A 19447-nucleotide genomic window follows, 5' to 3' on the forward strand; every position below is an offset into this window, starting at 1 on the left:
GCATGTGGGGCACTATGAAAAATTAGAAAGCCCTGAGACTAAAAGGCACCTTGGGAAGAGCCTCCTCCAACCCTCTTCGCACCCAGGGCTGACCCCGAGCGGGCAAAGGGTGCTACTCAATGGGACAAGGGCCCAGGGTCCTTTCAGCCTGGGGCCTTCCCACTGTATCACTCTGTCTCCCTATACAGAGTGAATATTAAGAAGAAAGTTGTCTTTAATGGCTAGAGAAGGTGTATCAACCAAAAGACTGTTGTATCCTCTCATTTGAGGTTGAAGATGACTTTCATTTAGGTTTTCTCCTTCCTCCTGCCCACCCCAACACACACTCATACTCTCATCTATTTTCAAATACACAATGATGGCACTTTTGTGCTGGACTACTTTAATCGGGTCTAACTAAACAAGTAGAGACTTTTCTTAGGATCGTCTGTGTACAGCAGGCCTCAGAAATGATCATGTCTTGGGCAATGAAAACAGTATTTATGAGCAAAAATAGAAACTAAAGGTAATCTCCTGTTGTGATCTGCAAGAGAGAGAGATGCAGGGGCAAGCAGAGCTCCACAGGAGACTCCAAAGCATAGCTGAGGATGTGGCCATCCAACCACAAATGGTGCTTTGGGTAACACCATGGTAGAGGAGCGAGAGGAGTGCTCCCACCATACTTAAGCACAGCACCCCTCTGGGGACAACTCCATCAAGTGGAATAAGAAACACTTTATCTGGGCCCACTGGTGCAGATCCAACCAATCATTAGGAGTACCTGGAAGAGACCAAGCAGGAAGGAGATGGGGGGGATTGTAAAATGGGGATGCTACTAACACAGACCAGGCCAAACAGCCTGGTAGGGACCACCATCTCCTAGAAGGCAGTCACCCGTGAGGGGCCCGTCTGACTCAGGCAGTCTTGGCGAAACCCAAGCTAGGGCTAACTAGGGGCTGGCTCTTGAGCAAATCAGAGGCTACCAAAAGGCCTCCCCTGTCTTCAGGGGTGGGAATGGCCATAGAGTCATGGTTCCTCAGCTCATCTGGGGCCTGGCCCTATGACACAAGGTGCCTGTCAGAAGACGGGAGACTCTCTGGGAACTTAAACCATGCCTGTTTACGCTTTTAGAAAAGGGAGAAGCTGAAAGCTACGCTACCTGGCCCCTCCCCCAACATCTGGCCAGGGCCCCCTCTCCAGATTGGCTGAGAGCCACCTTTGTGACATCATGTGAAAAATAAAGCACATGATGAGTTAAGCAGCTGGTTGCCCTGATACCGAGACTCTAGAATTTTGTGTACAGTATTTATTGGGCACCCTCACTCCGACTGAAGGCATTTTGGACTTGCTAGGACAGTGATAAGGGTCTCGAGGACAAAATGCTCTATATTCTGGTGCAGCTCCATGGCGAGTCAGAATACTGAACAGGAATATGAAGCCAAGCTGGCCCCATCTGTTGGTGGAGAACCAACAAGTGGGGGCCCAGCTAGTTCATCACCTGATCTAAATCTGGATTCCGGTGACATTTTGGACAGGCACGAGGACCAAGCCGTGAGCCAAGACTCAGGTTCCCAAGATAACCCACCACGAGAAGACGAGAACCAACACATGGCCAGCATGGAAGACAACCATAAACTTCCCGGGTTTTCCTTCCCAAGAAAGATGTGGATGATGGTGGAGAAAGACATATTCCGGTCTGTGCGCTGGAACGATGATGGAGACGCTGTGATCATCGAGAAAGATCTCTTCCAGAGGGAGACTCTTCAACGGAGCGGCGCAGAGAAGATCTTCGAAACAGATAGCTGGAAGAGTTTCATTCGCCAACTGAACCTCTATGGATTCTGCAAAATATGCCCAATCACCTCTCCAGGAGACAAGAATATGATGGTAAAGTAGAAAGCATTTCTGTAATCCCTTTCCTTTGTTTCTCAAACATCTTCACAGAACACCAAAACAAATAATATACTGTAAAAGAGTTAAGTGTCAAAGATAACTTTTTTATATGTGAGGTATTTGTTTATTGAAAGATGCAAACTATACAATTTTAAAAGTATGAATTTTGACATTAAACTACAATTCCCTTAAAGATAATATAAAGGAACACATTATCCAGACCTGCATATGACCTCTAAGGGGGTTGCAGTTTAATATCAAAATTCATACTATTTATATAGCACCACCTTGACCTATGAATTGTTTATCTCTAGTCAGGTCATGCTGTAGGGCATACCACACTTGCTGCCACTTAAAGCATTCTTTCCTCCATTGCAAAACGAGATCATAATTTTGGGAAGTAGAAAAGGAATAATTGATCCCAGAACAACTAACATACTTCATTTTGTTTCAGATCTACCACAACTCCAATTTTCAGAGAGGCAAGCCCTGGCTCCTGGAGAATATCCGGAGAAAAGGTGACCTCCAAAACACCACTCAGCAAGTGACCCATGTCCCAGCTCCAAAGAGGGCGAAGCTGGTCCATCACAGCGATGCCAGGAATGCGGCCATCGAAATGTCCCAGGGGGGAACCCACAATGTTCAGGGACCCAGTGGCACCCAGTCCTTCACACACTGCAGTATGCAGCCCAGGAACACTGTCACTGGGCATCCCCCGGGATATGGGCCCCCTCAGGAACCAAATAACTCAAATTGGGAGGGCACCTCCGGAAATGTCACATTTGGATCTTTGGCTACTGCCTGGGTGGAAAGCACAAGGGAAGTGCCTAGTAGCCTGGTTTACCCAGATAATAGTAGTATAATATCTTTGGACAATGCGTGGTACTCCATTCTGTTGGCCTCCCTTTTGGTCTATATTCTTATCATTAAGGCATTTATCATTGTCATTCTCATGAAGGCCTCTTGGTCTTAATAAAGAAAAACAAAATTCCATGGAAATAAAAAATTTAAATGAGAACTGTTGTCTGTGTTCTTTCTAACCTTCTACAACTATACGCATCTCATTGGCACAAGCCAGAAGAGGCTGAAAATCCTGTCCAAGACAGGCATTGGTCCCCACTGTCCTCATTCATTTGGAGAAACAGCATTTTCACACACCCAGCAAAGGATGTTGCTAGGAAGCGTCGAGGCCAAGCCCAAGAAGACCTGGTCCCCTGAGATTTGCCTGCTGGTCAGGAGAAAGAATAGCCTCACTCCTGATCCTGGCAGTATCTCTAAACAGGAGATTGTTCCCCATGGGTCCCTCCCAATGTTGCCAGGAAGTATCTGATCAGCAGGTCAGCATCCCTAGCCGAGCCTACCGGGGACCCCTGAGTCAGGCCACCCCATTTGGCCAAGGGATTTATGACCACTGTAACATCCTGGCTCAGAAGAGAAGGGCCACCGCTAGGATATGAAGTAGCTGTGTGATGCAGATGACACACGTGCTTCAGGAACTGACAGACACTTTCTTAAGAGAGTGAGAGTAACCTGAAAGGACAGACAGCTGCTCTTGTCTGACGTCCTCTCCATCCTGGATGAGTCAGTCCATTAATGGCTGCTCACTACCAGGCAAACATTCAGTGCCAGGTCCGACTTTCTGTAATGTCGCTTGGATGCCAGATTTGATGAGTTTTGACCAGAACAAAGACAGGGGAAAACACAGAATGGAGCCTCATAACCGGTCATCTACAACACATTTATTTGTATAATCCAGAAATTAGCAGGACCAAAATTGTAGCCATGCCGAGACATTTACTGGCAGCTTTTCCTTCTACCCAAAGGACAAAGTACTTGAGACACTGCCTGTGTGCCTAAAGAGGCATCACACAAGGAAAGCCCCACCCCCTACTTCCTTCGTCTGAGCAAAGAAACCTATTTCCATGCACAGTGCTTAGTGGCTGGGACTCTCCAAAGCAGGGGAAATTCAGATTTAACCTAATGTATGTAGGTCTGCATCATGATGGTAAATTGAAAGCAGCTAAACGATTTAGCTGGTTTCAACTGATGGTGAATTGAAATAATGATTTAGCTGGTTTCCCTGCAACATTCCTCTCAGGAGCCCACACTTGTCACACCTCATGCCCCAAAGGGATCAGGTGCTCTGGGATGTCTACCTGGAATACCTCCTTGCCTCCTTTCCTAGGCATGGGCTCCAGTAACCACCTGGGGTTTGAAATCACAGTCAGGTACTTCTGCTTCAGGCTGGTCAGTACAGCTTGATTTTCTAGTTCCACAACCTCATCAGGAGTCAGGTCCTCGGGGCACTGCAAAGTTTCCCCAATGTCAACGAGTCCTGTACACAAAGAGAGATACACATGAATGCTTTTCACTTCCATAGCCCAAGGCCTGCCTGTGTGACAACACAGTTACTCAAAGTCACAATCAATAGAAAGTAAGACGGCATCAGCAAAATGACAAGAAGGGGGTCAAGTCTTTCTTCCACAGCTTTGATAACGAAACAAACTCAATTCAGCGAATGCTGGGAAAGGCAGTGGGGAGGGCTCCAGAAAGACAGAGAGGGTCTTGTCCTCAGTGAAGCCACACAAGTAAGAGGCAGGTCCAAGCCAGACTGCTGAGGGCAGCGGTTGCAGATTGGAAGGGCACCAGCCACCGCCTGGGAGCCTACAGGTGATGCCTACGCAGGTCACCAGGGGACAGGTGCTGATGTCAGAACTCAATCACTCAGAGGTTAGGGGACTCCCCCAGGGTGCCATGAGTGGTGGGGCTGGGGCAGGCTCGTGAAGCCAGGCAGACAGCCTAACTCTAGAGGCCACCTGACCCATTCGGCAGGCTGGGCTGCTTCTCTTGGTCTCTGGCAGACATGTGCAACCCGCGCACATACACATGTACGTACGTACACACACACACACACACACACACCCCCACACCGCCCCCCCCCCATGCACCATGTGCACAGGGACCTGACTCGGCTTCTCACTGAGATCAGAAACAGGAACTGGGGCCCAGAGTGGAGAAACAATTTATCAGAGCATGCGGAAGCTAGGCCTGTCAACCCCCAGCCCAGGGCCCTCGCCGCCCATTTGGAGGTTTGTCATCAAAGGAAACTGTCGTGTACACGCCAATCAGTTCGGACGACAACAGATGGCCCCACACTCCCCAGCAAGATCTTGGGTGGCAGCTCCAGGAGTTGCCTGAGCATTTGGCACATCGTCACTTACCCGCTATCACTCCTCGACCAAACTTTTCCCCTTCGCGGAGCAATGCCTGAATCTGAGCAGGCGTCATCCCGAGCCTCTCCACCAGCAGCTCCCGCCAGGCATCACCTTCCCAGTCCCTGTGAGCAACGTGGATGGCGATGGTACAGTTCCTGTAGCTGCTCAGCAGGGGACGCCAGCGTGTCTCCACAGTCTTGACTCCATTCAAGACAAAGCCAGCATAAGGCTGCCGGAAGGAGAGGCAGCCAAACTTCATCTTCGAAAGCTCCGGGGGCCTCCTGTGTGTGGACTGCCGAAGCACAGAAACGCATCACATGCCAGCCCTCCAAGCTCACTGGCAGTGGTCCTGACCTTTCCCCCGTGTCTCCCAGGTCCCTTAAATATCACTGACCTTGATGGTCCACTGCTTCCGCGTGTCACTACGCAGTCACTGATGTCCAGCGCCACGGCAGGCCCAAGAAAAGGGGTTGGGACTCGGCTGACTCAGGTCTGTTTCATGGAGTCTTTGGGGAGGTCTGGAGTAGGGCGGGGGCAGCTAGAGGAAGGCACAGGCCAGATAGCGTGTGGTCAGTGCTATGACAGAGGTCACCAAGCCCTAGGGAACACAGAGAACAGAGGGCCCCCTCGGCCTAGACAGAGTGGACAGGTGGTGCTGGTGGCAGTCCTCTTTCCAGCACAGAGGGGCAGTCCGAGGCTCTGCTTCTCTTCTGTTCCCCCTGCTGTGCCACGCCAGTACTCTCAGTGCCCTGGCCTTGCTGGCACCAAGGCACTGACCTTCCCGGCTTCTACTGCAGGGCTGCTGAGCCCACATCGTTGATATCCAATCTCAGCTCTGCTCTCAGGATGCACCATGACCTCAGACGGTCCTCAGTCAGACATCTCTTCCCCACCCATCTGGGTGCCATCTTCCTCAAGCCCTTTCCCCCACCACTGCGCTCCATGTCAGCAGACACCCCTGCCCCCGATCTGAGCTGAAAAAAAGAATGAAATTCAGAACAACTGCCGCCCCCCCGAAACACATGCCTTCCACATGCCAGCCTCTCCGATGGCATGATCTTCAGATCATCAAATGGAATCCCCAAGTAACCCAGCAGGGTCAGTGCTACTGTGAGGCCCAGTCTATGGCTGAGGAGAATGAGGCGCCAGCCCACCGTCACACGCGCTCTGACTTCTCACGCCTCTTGCCTGGGTCCCTGCCTCCTGCGTGTGTACCTTGGGAGAGGGTCCCCTCCTCCTGCATGGAGTACAGCCCTGTGCTTCAGAAGGAGCCATGGGCTTGAAGCCAGAACATCAGCCCAGTCATAGCCTCTCAAGATGTCTCAGAGGCTTCCCGCCCCAGCCATGTCCTCTCCTCTCCCCTTTATTCACCACCCTGCAGCCACACAGGCCTTCCATCCACTGAGGGAACATGCCAAGCTTGTTTCTACCTCAGGGCTTTTGTCTGTTGTGATGGGTTGCATTGTGTCCTCTTAAAATGGGTATGTCCTAAACCTCAGCACCTCAGAATGTGGCCTTATACATAAGGACAGAGTCATTACTGAGGTGATCAAGCAGAACTGAAGTCATTAGGGCTGACCCACATGCAACGTGGCTGGCGTCCTTATGAAAAGGGGGATGTTAGAGACAGTGAGGCACACAGGGAGAACACCATGAGAAAACGAAGGCAGAGATAAGGGAGATGCTTCTACAAGCCAAGGAGTGCCACCCGGCCAACCGAAGCTAAGACAGGGGGACAGACCAGATTGTCTTTCACAGCCCACAGAACAAACGAACCCGGCCAACTCCTGGATTTAAGACTTCCATCCTCCAGAACTGTGAGACAACGAATGTCGGTAGTTTAAGCCAGCCCCTTTATGGTCCTTTGCTTCAGCCATCTTGGCAAACTGCTGTTCCCAACACATCTCCACAGGATAGGGCATGACTCTTCCATTTAACAGCACATCATGCCCATTCTCTCCATCTGCCCATCTTCATCTACCTTGTTTTTCACTGCCTGTGTGATATCCCATTGTTGGTCGTCCCATAATTTGCTGGACCATTCCTCCACCGATGGAGAGTTACAAGCTGCTTCCCACTTTTGCCACTAGAAATGACATTTCCACTAACGCTCGCCGTGTGAAGACCTGCTGAAGAGAATGCCTCGGCCGCCCGGCACGCCCATCTAAGATGCTGATATCTGCCAGCAAATGGCCTTCCACAAAAACTCACCTGTGTACACTCCACCAACCCATCCGTGGTGCCATTTCCTCACACACACATGGCTCTGAGCATCATTATTCTACTGATGGGTGACAAAATATTACCAGGTTCCTTGGTTCTGGATTACTTCTGACGGAGGCTGAACGTCCCCCACAGGGCCTGGCCACAGCCATCGGGATATGTGGCTACCGTGAACGTTTGCCTCTTTTCCACCCCTCAGTTTCTTAGCCAACCCTTTTCTCGTCGTCACCACAAAATCACAACAAATGTGAACTGGGTGTGTGTGGAATCCCTAGTAAGAACTCATGTAACTGGAAAGGCAGGAAGAGGGTTGAGTCCCCTCCTACCTGGTGCTGCAGAGAGTATCTGCTTTGCGGCCTGAGGAGGAAACACTCTTCCACGTAGCTTCTTTACCTGCACAACAAGGAAGACAAGGAGGAAAGGTCATTAAGTGCAAAACAGCAAGGCTGGTTAATGGCCCTAGGAAGGTCATCTACTTAGCAGGCATTGGAAACCAAGAAGAGCTGGGAGGGCCGGTCTTACGAGTAACACACTTGTGCACCTCACTCAGTTTGGTTCTGCTAATCACAGCAATGGGACCCTCGGCACCTGTCTGGGTCAAGGACCACAGGGTGCACCGGCCCGCAGGGCAGAACATCATTTCTGGAAGTTGAGTCGCATTCCTGCAACTGAGCACGCTCCATCCGAGGGGAGAAAAATGCCACTTCCCCTCCCATTGTCACTGGGCAAGGGTTTGGGGGGGCCTACATCCCATTCCCCTCATCTTAATTCTGGGTAGGTCACGCTGAGCACGATGCCACAGGCCACAGAGCTGTGCACTGCCTGGCCTCAGGTCCAGGCGAGCTCACAGCAGAGGGTCCAAGCTGGAGGCAGGGAAGACCGGGCCGAGATGGGGTCGGTGTGTGTGGAGCAGCACAGGGCTTTACTTTTTTGACACAGAGTTTCGCCCTTGTCGTCCAGGCTGGAGTGCAATGGTGCGATCTCTGCTCACCGAAATCTCCGCCTCCCGGTTCAAGCGATTCTCCTGCCTCAGCTTCTGGAGTAGCTGGGATTACAGGCACGCGCCACTACGCCCGGCTAAAACTGTTGTATTTTTAGTAGAGACTGGAGTTTCTCCATGTTGGTCAGGCTGGTCTAGAACTCCTGACCATCCGCCCGCCTCGGCCTCCCAAAGTGTTGGGATTACAGGCGTGAGCCACCGCGCCCGGCCAGAACACGGGATTTCTACTCGCAGACGCATGCCGCGAGAAGACGCGCTTAGAAGGAGCGGGGCTGAGACCCTGGCGAGAGCACGGGACAGGAAAGGGTGCCTTGGGCGCGCCCCACACTGGCTCCCAAACTCATATCCAGGGAAACCCCAGCCCTCGGGTGCTGTCCGCAAGACGGCCGAGCAAACAGGTTCCCGTACCTTTCAGCCGCGGCCGGTGTTACGGCCTCCGGACCCTGACAGTCGTCGCGTCCAGGGCCGACTCTGGCTTTTGGCAACAGAAGAACAGTCCTCCGCGTCCCCGCGACCCAGCGAGGCCACCGGAGCCAGGATGATGGGCTCGAAAGCGAGGAGACTTGGGCCGCGGTGAGAACAAAGAGCTCCCGGCTCCTGTCGGGGCTGCAAGGTCGCTCGCTGCCACTGACTCCGGGAAACCGGGGGTTACTAGCAACTGCTAACAGTCCGTAACTTTTCCGCTTTCATGCAGCTCCCGTCATCCCGCTCACGAAGAACGTACGGGGGCGCGTAATCACGCACGTACGTGCACCACGCACGTACGCAGGAGGCACGTACTCAGCCTTGCATATAGACAGCCAAGTCTAGAAAGCCACTCTTCATGAAGCGACGCACTGACGTCATCACGCACTTACGCACGCACTGGCCGCCAGGAGACGCTGTTCAGTTTACGGGTCCTGACGCGACCGGCAGCCTGGACAAACAACCGGAAGGAGGAAAAGGAACCGGAGGGAGGAAAACGAAGAGGGGCGGGACAAGGCCACCAGGCAGGAGTTTCAAGCTCAGAGCTGCGAGACCAGCAGGGAGGATCTCGGAGAAACCACTGGGGAGGGTCGGGGATCGGGGCTGAGAAGAGGAGGGCGGAGCTGGGGAGGGGAAGGGCGGGACTGAGATAATCGCTGGGGCGGGGTTGAGTGGGGCGGGAATTAGACGGGGTTGGGGGGCTGGGCGAAACTATTGGAGGTGGGGCCGGGGCAGATCTGAGCGAGGCTACAGGAGGTGAGAACCAGCGCGGGGAAGGAGGGGGCCGCTGAGAGGAGGAGGGTGGGGCTGAAAGAAACCGCTGGGGTTGGGTTGGGGTTGGGCGTGGAGTTTTCGCAGCACCCACAGGAGAAGCAAGGCGTGGCTTGGGTGGGGGCGTGGCTCGGGGAGGGACGGGGCTGAGAAACTGCTGGGGAGGGGACTGGGGGCGGAGCCTTGGAAGGAGCCACCGGAGAAGCAGGGCAGAGCTGGGGGTGGGGCGGGGACGCAGCCGCAGAGGCAGGGCGGTGCTTCGGGAGGGGAGGGGCTGAGAGAAACCGCTGCGTAGGGGGCTGAGGGCGGGGCTTTGGAAACCCACAGGAGAAGCAGGGTGGGGCTGGGGGAGAGGCGGGAATCAGGGCGGTGCTGAGAAACCGCTGGGGCGGGCATGGGGCGGGGCTTTGGAAGTAGCCGCGGGAGGAGCAGGGTGGGGCTAGGTGAGAGGAGGGGCGGGCCTGCGAGAAACCGCTGGGGAGGGGCTGGGGGCGGGATCTTGGAAGCGACCGCAGGAGGAGTAGGGCGGGGCTGGGGGAGGGACGTCTCTGGGGCGGGGCTGGAGCGGGGCTTTTGAAGCAGCCCTGAGAGGAACAGGGCGGGCCTAGGGACGGGGCGGAGCCGAGAGAGACCACTGGGGAGGTGCTGGGGGCGGGGCTTCGGAATCTGTGGCGGGAGAAGCACGGCGAGGCAGTGGAAGAGCTGAGCGAGAAGCAGCTGCGGGAGCACCCCGCGGATTCCTGAGAACCAGCTTGGGGGAGCGAGGGCTGGGGAGGTGCAGGCTCGTGTCATGAGAAAGTGCTGTAGGAGGGCCTGGTGCATAGCTCAGCTGCCCGGTGGAGCTGAGGGAAAGCCTGGAGGTTCCGGAGGAGGAGCAGGGCGGGGCTGTGCAAAGCGCTGTGGGAGATGGGGCGGGGCTGCGGGAATGAGCTGGGGAAGGAGGAGCCAAGCCAGAGCAAGGCTGGTGTGTGAGCACGGTTGGGGAGGAGCTAGTGCAGAGCTGGAGGAAAGCTGAAAGATGCTGGGGTGGGCAGACGGGTAGGAGAAGCAGGAAGGGGCCAGAGGAGTTGGAGCTGGGAGTGGACATGCATGGGGAGGAGGATGGGGCTGTGGGAAAAAGCTGGGAGAAAGAAGCTGAGGGTGGAGCTGCAGCGGGAACTGTGTCAGAGATGCTGGAGGAGCCACCTGCAAGAGGAGGACGTAGCTGTGGGCAGAACTGGTTAGTGCTGGGAGGAGGAGGAGGAGTTGGGGGCGAAGCTGCGGGAGAAGGAGCTAGGAGTCGGAACAGCTAGGGTGGAGCTGCGGGAGAAGCAGCTTGGGCGGAGTTGCGGGAGGAAGAGCTGATGGTGGAGATGCTGGTGGAGCGGAGCAGAACTGGGGTGAAGCTGTGGGCAGAGCTGTGGGAGAAGGCAGGCTGTGCAGCTTGAGGAGCAGGATGGAGCTGGAGGAGGGAGCTGAGGCACTTCTGTGCTGCACCCTTAGGCAAGATTCTAAACTTGCCCCGGCGACCTAACTGCACCCTCAGAGTCTACCTCCATAGGGCATGGAAGCAGCAAGAAGGGCGGGAACACTTGTCTGGGGTCCCCGCAGCTGTAGGCTGAGTCTTGCAGGGCTGAGCGCCCCCCAGGCCTGCTTCCCTGTGTCCTAGCGGCTCTGTCAGTGCCTGCCAAAATGGGGTCTGGAGGGACTGTCTTTTTAACGCCTCTTTTGCAGGTGTTGAGAAACATCCCCACTCTTAATGTCCTGCCGCCCCTCCGACCTAAGTCGCCCAACACACAGCCCAACTTCCCTGGCGAACTTGCTTTTCAAACTCTCTTCTCCATCTCAGTCAGGGCTCAGTCAGGCCGCAGCGCCGCCATGCTGCGCTCCTCTGTCCCTCCGCTTACCCAGTCCCCCACATTGACTTCATAACCAAGTTCCAGGTGCGTGCCTCTGAAGTGCCTGATGAGACCAAAATGCTCCTCTTCCTGCATCCCCGCTGCTACTTCCTGAGTTCAGGCCCCGTGGTCTGGAGCCTGCACCATTCCATGAGCCTCCTGACCAACCTGGAGGCCTCTGTCTTTCCTCCCTTGGGTCTGTCCTCCACACTCTTTCAGTTTAGTTTCTAAGTCACAAATCTGTCCCTAGCAACCCTCTACTGAAAACCCTGCCAGGCCTTCTCAGGTTGAAGTCCTAACAGCTCAGGGAGTCTGCCCAGCTCTCTCCACCCTTAAGCCAAACAGTCCCTGGGTTCACGCTGTGCAGTTTAGTCACAGGTCGCCATCAGCCTGCTGCCCCAGGTCTCCCTGCTTTGCAGCGGCGGTTCCCATGGCCTTGTACTGGTGCACTCCTGGCCTCCTTCAAGGCACAACTTTAATGTCACCTTCACGGTCCCGCCGCAGTGTTAGGGACTTTTGTCTCCAGTTCTAATAGCATTTTTAACCTCCCCTCTCCCCACCCCACATTAGGCTCTTGGAACCCAGGGTGGTAATTGCGCTGTAAGAGTCTGTGGCTGCCGCATGCTCTCTGAGTTCCTTGAAGGCAAGGACGGTGTTTTTTTTTGTTTTGTTTTGTTTTGTTTTTGTTTTTTGATTTTTTTTTTTTTTTTTTTTTTTTTTGGGACGGAGTTTCGCTCTTGTTACCCAGGCTGGAGTGCAATGGCACGATCTCGGCTCACCGCAACCTCTGCCAAGGACGGTGTTTTACTCATTTCTGAAACTGGATGCCCAGGACACAGTATCTGCTTAGTAACTGTTGAATCAGCAAAGGGCTGCTTTCTCGTCTTTTCTAGTGAGATGCACCTACTTCTCCTTGGAGAAACTTGAGGAAGCAGGAATGCTGGAGATGAGGTGAGGAGGAGAGGGCCCCTCTTGATGGGATATAAGCCTCAGGCCGGCAAGGGACCTTCAGATCATCAGTTCCAATTCCCATACATGCTAGCATCCCCTCCTGGGCTCCTTCCCCCAAGAATGGTTGCCGGCTTCTGCCAGACACTCCGGAACCTGCTGGGAGTGGTTTCACACCGTGAGTGAGGATCCCCGGGATGGTGGGCTGCTGCTCTTCCTCCCGTGGCCTCTTGTTTGAAGAGCTAGAACTCACCTAATGAGCTGGGTACTCACATGTGACTGCTAGCGGGGAAGCCCATGGTGGCTACATAAGGGCTCCGTTTTCAAACTCTCCCAGCTGCCCCACTCTCCTGGGTGTGCTGGGCAGTGGGGTTAGTGCGCACATTAGTGCACATTCTCCCTGGGTGGCAGCAAACAGCAGAGGTCTGATCTGTGGTCAGATGAGGAGAAGTCAAAGAAAAGCAGCTGCAGCGTTGAATGGGCCTAGGAAGAATGGCATCGCCAGGTCAGGTAGGGATGAGGGTGGTGGTCGGCTACCCCTGAGAAAGGGACCAGATGGCACCTGAGTCTTGATTTTCATTCCCAATAGCAAGTCAGCACCAAACCCGAAAACGCTCTGATTTCTGACCTCACTCCTCCCATTTACGATGTCCTGGCAGGAACAAGACTTTCCCCTCCCTCTCTGTTCCTCTGTCAGCAGGTCAGGCCAGCCTTCACCTCCCCAGACCCGTCCTACTCCTGCCTTCCCCTGTGGGGCCCTCGGTGGATGCTCTGGAGCCCCAGGCAGGCAACTGCGGGCATGTGGGGCCTTCTCGGGTTCCTTGCTGCGCTCCCATGAAACCGCTGTGCCTGGCTGCACCCCACTAGCAAACACTCAGCTGACCCCATCTCCTGGGGCCAGGAGTGTTTCTCCTCCTCAAGGTATGCTTTCTTCTTCAGGCCTTGCTTGCATCCCCATCGTGCCACGTCATGTCTCTTTTAGGAAGTCCTTGTGTTTTCCAAAGATCTTGCTTTGCAGCTGATGGCACCCCATGCCAGCCCCCCACCCCAGGCTACTGCCTCCTTCCTGAAACCACAGCCCCCTCTCAGAGTCTTCCTTCCCTGTCATCCCTGGGAGCCCCCTGCAGAGCTCCCTGTCCATCTTGCTGGCCTTCTGAGCCTTGCCTCTGCCTTTCTTATTCCTCTCCTCGCCTCACCCCGCCCCGCCTCTCCTCTCCACCGTTGTGGCAGGCTAGCTTCCCTGACTACGGCTGTCCCTTGGGAATGTGCTGTCCCCTTCCCTCTCTGTGCTCAGCATCCCTGGCTGTTCAGTCTGTCTCTTCCATCCACGTGCTTCCCTAGGGAAGCATTATTTTTGTCTCAGCATGATTTCTGTGCGACTCTTCCCATTTTCTGAGCCTGTCACCCCGTTCCTCTTCCCTTGCCTCCCTGCTGACACTTTCCAGAGGGCAGCCACCCTCTCCTCACTGTGCTGCTTTGACTCTGAGGCCCAGGAGGAAGTCACCCTCCTCCCAAGAGGGTTCGTGTGTGATCCTGCCTAGGGTTACAGGGCACGGCCAGCCTGGGACCGCTTTGACCCTAATTCCCGGCTTCCCTTCAGATGCTTCTTGGTCAGCCTGCTTTCCTCATCTAGGAAATGGCTTTTACCCACTTTTTAATTGAGTGATTTGCCTTGTTGGTATGGAGCTGTAGGAGCTCTTTCTGCATGCTGCTGTAGGGTTGTGGAGGCCCCACAGGGTCGTGGGGTGTCCCTTATGCTGTGTTGAGGTGCAGGATCAGAGAAGTAAAGAGACAGGACACTGAAGAACTGGTGAAGAGCATCTGGACTCGGGGGGCCATGCCACTTGTGAGCAGAGGTCAGTGACGGCCCCCAAATGCCCAAGAGCATCTGTATTTATTAAGTACAAGCAGGGGGCAGGGTCGTGTGTGAGGTCATCATCTGTAGGCTTAGTAATAGGGCATGCCTAATCACGTGAGTCACAAGTGAGGGGGCCACCCCATTATGTCACCTGGGCAGAGAGGTGGGCTGTGCGCAGCAGGGGGCCGTGCCCTGCACAGTAGTAGAGGGTCATGTGCAGAAAAGGGGTCCACCCCCATTAGGTCACCGAGGCAAGGAGGTGGGCTGTGTGCAGCAGGTGTCATGCACAACACTTCTTATCTGGGGGCTGGAGACGTCAAAGGATTTCTAATAGAAGGATGATGTAAGCTTAATGCAGTGGGAACTGACAGACTTGTGCTCTTCTCTTAAGATATTTATGGGAGGATGATTTGAGCTAGCACAGAAGTGAGAAAAGACTGACCGGGTGTACAGCTGCCGTGACTGGTCACACCAGAGGGGTTCTTCTCCCTCGGTTACTTCCAGGATCTCAGGCCTGAGGCCTACTTTCCACAGGAACTGGATGCAAGGTACTACAACTCCTTTTTCAGGAGGAGAGGCTCTTGCTCCAAGCCTGCCATACAGCATATGCCCTTTCAGGCAGGGACGCCACCGCCTGGGCCTTTGGTTCTTGTCCTGGTCTGGCTGTTTTCCCATGTACTGCTTCTGTTCTGTGACTGCTCTAGGCATTCCTCCTACTACAAACTACTATATGGTTACATAGAAGGATTATATACATCAGCACTAAATGTGTCAGTACAGCTCTGACTACAATACCTATATGATTATATAGAAAGATTATATAGAACTGACTACGCCAGATATAAGTATTAAGTGTGATTATATAAACTAGATATATGTAAGCAGTAAGTTATACTTCAAGCACTAATTCTATAAACTAATATGTGATTATATATGAAGGATTATATAAAGGAAACAGCTGAGCAATAGCACTATAAACTAAGATATTCTTCAGGCACTAGTTGTGCCCGGGGTCTGAACAGTTCTCCTTCCTCGGTGCCAGTGAGGGGTGTTACCCACATTCTGCCTCTCGCCTCATGTTGGTTTTTGTATTTCAGAGACCTGGTCGGCTCAGAGGCTTGTTCCTCTGTCTCTTTGCAGGGCTATTTTGGACTCAGTATTCACCTAAGCCCTCCAAATTGTAAGTAAAGCCAGAGGTCATGGAGTGTCCTGTGGCCCCTCCGTCTGGAGGCTGTGACCCCTCCCCTAAGGGGGAGGCACTCACATGTATCCAGCACCCCGCCCACTAGATCGGAGAGGGCGCCCTTCTTTGCCTTCTTGCACCCATCTGTCCACCTTTTAGCTTTCCTTTTCTCCCGTGGACTCACACAGGGTCGCACGAACATGGTGTATAGCAGGAGGAGAGAGGTAAAGTGGAGGAACAGGAGCTGGAGGGTAGAAAAGAGGAGGAGGAGGAGGGGGAAGAGAGGGAGCCGGTTAGAGGAGGGAAGGAGGAGGAGAAGGAGAAGAGGAGATGAGACCGAGGAGAAGAGGTGAAGGAAGAGAGGAGCACGCAGAAAAGAGAAGAGGAGAGGAGGAGATGGAAAAGAGGAGGAGGAGCAGCGAAGGAGGAAGAAGAGGAAGAGGACTGGAAGAGGAAGTGAGGAGGAGGGGGGAGAAGGAGGAGAGGAGAAGGAAAGAAGGTGAAGGAGAGGCAGATACGGAGGAGAGGAGGCGGGGGAGAGGAGGAGATGAGGAGGAGAAGAAAATGAGAGGAGAGGGATGGGGAGGAGGAAGAGAGAAGAACAGAAGGAGGAGAGGAGAAGGAGGTGGAGGTGGGAGGATGGGGAGGAAGGGAGAAGGAGGGGAATACCAGGATGAGGGAGGAAAGGAGGAGAGGTGTAGGAGGAAGAGGAGCGGAGGAGGGGAGGAAGAGGAAGAGAGATGGAGGAGGAAAAAAGGAGGCAGAGAAGAGGAGAAAGAGAAGAGGAGGAGGTAGCAGAAAGGAGGACCAGGAGAGGAGGAAAAGGAGGAGAGGAGGAAGAGAGGAGAATGAGAAGCAAAGGAGAGGAGAGGAGGAGTGGATAAGAGGGGCAGCGGAAAAGGAGGAGGAGAGGAGGAGGTGGGGGAGGAGTGGAGAAGAGAGGAGGGGAACAGAGTTGGAGGAGGTAGAAGAGAGAGGAAGAGGAGAAGGAGGAAAAGAAGAGAGAGGGAAATGAGAAGGAGAGAAGTAGGAGGGAGAAGAGAGAAGCCGAGAGGTTGAGGAGGAGGGGAGGAGAAGGAGAGCCCGAGGTGGGGAGGAGGAGGAGGAAGAAAGGAGGACAGGAGGTGGACAGGAGGAAGAGAGAATTAGGAGGGGAGGAAGATGGGAGGAGAGGAGGTGGAAGAGGAGGAGACTATAGCACCCTTATCAGCCTCCAGTTCTTGGTGCACCCCGTTCTGCGAGACACTCTCCTGTGGTCCGCCCTGGCCTGCAGGGGATCCCCACGCTGAACCTCTGAGGAAGGCTGGCACCCTCTCTCCAGCACATTCCCGGTGCCCTTGCTGAAGCATGTGTCCTCAGGGCCCTCTCCTGAAACATGATCCTCCGAGGTGTCTTCTGGCCTCACCTCTTCTGTCCAGATCCAGCAAGCTCACGTTGCTCAGCCGTTGAACCCCTTCCTTCACCGTCTGCACTGACAGTCCGGGCCTTTCACCATCACTCAGGCATGGACCATCGCTGTTGCCCATCCCATGCCATCCACAGGTTTGCCCCATCCCTTCGGCTGCCTGCCGGGGCATTGGGTTGTGTTTAGCAGCAGAGTGTCTCCAAGTCCCTGACCTAGTCTTCGTTTCCAGCCCCCACAGGTTGAGCTGCATCTGGGTCCCATCCCGCAGGGACACCCCCGGCCGCTGCAGGTGCGTGCTGATCCTGCAGCTCCTCAGGGATGTCATCCCTTTGCCCCTTACCAGGACTGGCACATCCTGCCCGTGCAGCTCTGTGCTGCAGCTTCCCTCTGGTCACGGGTCTGGCCGTCGGCTCACCGATTCCTCCAGCTTCCACGGGACTCTCTGGGTGTTAGCACTGCAAGTTCCTCAGCAAACTGGGACTGTCGGTCACCTACCTGGCAGCCAGTGATAAGGTGAGGGCCACCCCTGGGAGGGAGGACACCTGTGGGGAACATTCTTGTGGGATTTATTTCTCCTTCAGGGTAGGGTGCCTGCACTGGCTCTTGCTGGGCTGATGCTGCAGACTCAGAAGTTTCAAGGGCATCTGGGGAGATTAGATATTCAGAGACCTTCTCCTAGATGTCCCTGTTCCATGTATCAGGCACGCAGCTTTCCCCAACAGGGCCTGTGTCGTTGGCATGATAGACCTGCCTTGGTTGAGCGTTCAGCTGTCTTTGGAGTTCAGCCACCTTAGCAAGTCCTGGGTTTGTTCTTCAGATTTTGCTGCTCGCCCATTGCCTGGATCGGGGGCTACTTTGTAAACCACCAGGACGACTCCAGTGCTTCTGCTTAATTTTTAGACGTTTGTTGATTGCCCTTGGCCTCTCATTAACCCCGTGTGCGTCATCCGGGCAACGTAGTCACCACCATCCACTCCCTGAGTTTCCATTTCCAGACGTCCGTCCTGCCTGGGTCTCCTCACCTGCCAGGAACTTCCTCTTCACAAGCTACCCGTCCCATCAAAAGCTCTAACACCAAAGATCTAGCAACTAGGCTGCCATTTTGTGCCTGGAGCCACCTGCATGCCACCTATGCCCAAAGATGGGAACCTCGTTGCCTCCTGGGCAGTTGCAGGGTGATCCTGTACCAAGACTCCATCTTACAACTTGCTGTCTTGGACCACTCTGGAACCCACTGTCTCAGATTGGGTCCTTTAGGAAGCAGACCGTGAGAGGGAGTTGGCAGGGCCAGAGGTTTACCAGGGCTAACTTGCACTCAGGAAAGGGACAGGAAGGAAGCAGGGCTGGAGAGCAGGTTGGGCCAGACCTGACAGTCTCGAGCAGCCCAAGAGGGAGGTGTGGAGCAAGGGTTGCCCATTAGAGGGACCTGCATTGGGCATGGGTGGTGGGGTCCACATGGTACCTGGCACACAGCAGGCCGTGCAATCCATCTTAACTGACTGGTTGAATTAATGCCAAGGAAAGGTGCTCTGGATAGCGGGTATATGCTGAGCAGCACAGGGAAGGGCCCAGCATCTGTCTTTGCACAGCCAGAACTGTGCTGTGCCCTGCAACAGGCCACCCGAGAGCTGCTTTGAGCTTGCGTGTGCATTAGACAACTCTCAGGGGCACGAAGCTTTGCTGGCAGGGCGCCTCGTGACCTGTTGGTATTGGTGTGAGCACAGCCTGGCAGGAGAGGGCAGATCTCGGCACAAAGTATCATGTCAAAAAGCAGATCAGAGCCCGGCCCCCTCCTGGAAGAGGCTCCTTGAGGGTAGGTGCACGCTCATGCCTTTGTTACTTATAAGGGGGCATCTGACAGGCAGAAGGAATTAGGTGAATGGGAAGAGGGAGGGACTGCTCACTCTGGGCAAGGGACTGGGGGAGGCTTCTCAGAGGAGGGGGTGTTCGAGTGGCGTCTTGAAGGCCGAAAGGGTTTTGTTAGGTGGAAAATGGGGGAGTGACAGCCTGTAAGAGTTAGGTACATTCAGGGAGCCCAGAGAAGGTTTGTGGCTGGACCAGATCCATTTGTAGAGTGAAGTCGTGGGAGAAGAGGCTGGGAAACTAGGTTGGGTCCAACTCCTAAAGGCCCACTGAAGGAATGTGGGCTGCATGCTGGGTGCAGCAGGTGAGTATCCTCACTTGTGTTGCACTGTCAGCATTTTAAAAAGGCAAACCGTGGTTCTCTTACAGAGAAGAATTCATTGATTCACTCATGAGGCCAGTAAGTCATCTGGGCTAGAGGTGGGTGCGGAAATGATAGGAGTGCAAGTGTCATCTGCAATCACAGCAAAACTGCCCTTGTTTTCTTACCTCTCATTTAGATATTGCAGTGCTTCCTCATGTCCCCTGCTCCCTCCTCATTCCTCCTTTCCCAGCCATACTACTTATGGAGAGATTTTGTCTTTGTAAAATGACTGTTAGTCTTATCAAATTAATCAAAGTAGTGGTACTACCCAAAGTAGTACCATCAGTTTTCCTCTAAAATACCAACAAGACCCCTGCTTGAAACTGCTTGTACAGTAGGGACAGAGAAGAGTCTGTGAGAATCGACATACTCTGAGTGCTCCTACAGTGTGCTTAGAGAGAGT

General features: G+C 54.1%; 3 protein-coding genes across 13 annotated transcripts in view; 2 read left to right on the forward strand and 1 right to left on the reverse strand.

Annotated features, from left to right (window-relative positions):
* The first annotated feature begins 202 nt into the window (after positions 1-202).
* HSFX4 (heat shock transcription factor family, X-linked member 4) lies at positions 203-3072 on the forward strand. The gene is made up of 2 exons (XM_032264145.1): positions 203-1866; positions 2327-3072. Exons 1-2 carry the CDS (start codon positions 1384-1386, stop codon positions 2843-2845), a joined length of 1002 nt encoding a protein of 333 aa, XP_032120036.1. The 5' UTR covers positions 203-1383; the 3' UTR covers positions 2846-3072.
* A 519-nt stretch (positions 3073-3591) lies between these two features.
* EOLA2 (endothelium and lymphocyte associated ASCH domain 2) lies at positions 3592-8833 on the reverse strand. Of its 4 annotated transcripts, none has more exons than XM_032264143.1 (5): positions 8719-8833; positions 7637-7703; positions 5481-5545; positions 5094-5374; positions 3592-4207 (listed from the first exon to the last, which is right to left on the reverse strand). In XM_032264143.1, the coding sequence occupies exons 4-5, from the start codon at positions 5344-5346 to the stop codon at positions 3984-3986; spliced, it is 477 nt and encodes a 158-aa protein (XP_032120034.1). In that variant the 5' UTR covers positions 5347-5374; positions 5481-5545; positions 7637-7703; positions 8719-8833; the 3' UTR covers positions 3592-3983. The 4 variants fall into 4 exon arrangements, with proteins under 4 accessions (XP_032120034.1, XP_032120033.1, XP_032120032.1 ...); XM_032264142.1 differs by having other exon boundaries at positions 5094-5379; positions 5482-5625; XM_032264141.1 differs by having other exon boundaries at positions 5481-5625.
* Positions 8834-9110: 277 nt separating this feature from the next.
* The window catches only part of LOC116540585, a 389476-nt gene continuing 379139 nt past the window's right edge, over positions 9111-19447 (forward strand). For 3 of the 8 annotated variants that reach the window (XR_004264506.1, XR_004264505.1, XM_032264140.1), the window contains exons 1-5: positions 9111-9335; positions 12317-12374; positions 15327-15409; positions 16831-16954; positions 17161-17330. Coding sequence is in view for 3 of the 8 variants with exons in the window: in XM_032264140.1 (XP_032120031.1) it covers positions 9134-9335; positions 12317-12374; positions 15327-15409; positions 16831-16954; positions 17161-17326 (633 nt within the window). In the remaining 5 variants the exon portion in view is untranslated. Of the gene's footprint in view, positions 9336-10216; positions 11469-12316; positions 14273-15326; positions 15410-16830; positions 16968-17160; positions 17331-17539; positions 18613-19447 lie in introns of those variants that run through there. The other 5 variants (XM_032264138.1, XR_004264508.1, XM_032264137.1 and 2 more) reach the window with 5 other exon arrangements.

Source organism: Sapajus apella, unplaced genomic scaffold (genome assembly GCF_009761245.1).
Source record: "Sapajus apella isolate SASKATOON/1434 unplaced genomic scaffold, GSC_monkey_1.0 scaffold142, whole genome shotgun sequence".
NCBI classification, from domain to species: domain Eukaryota; kingdom Metazoa; phylum Chordata; class Mammalia; order Primates; family Cebidae; genus Sapajus; species Sapajus apella.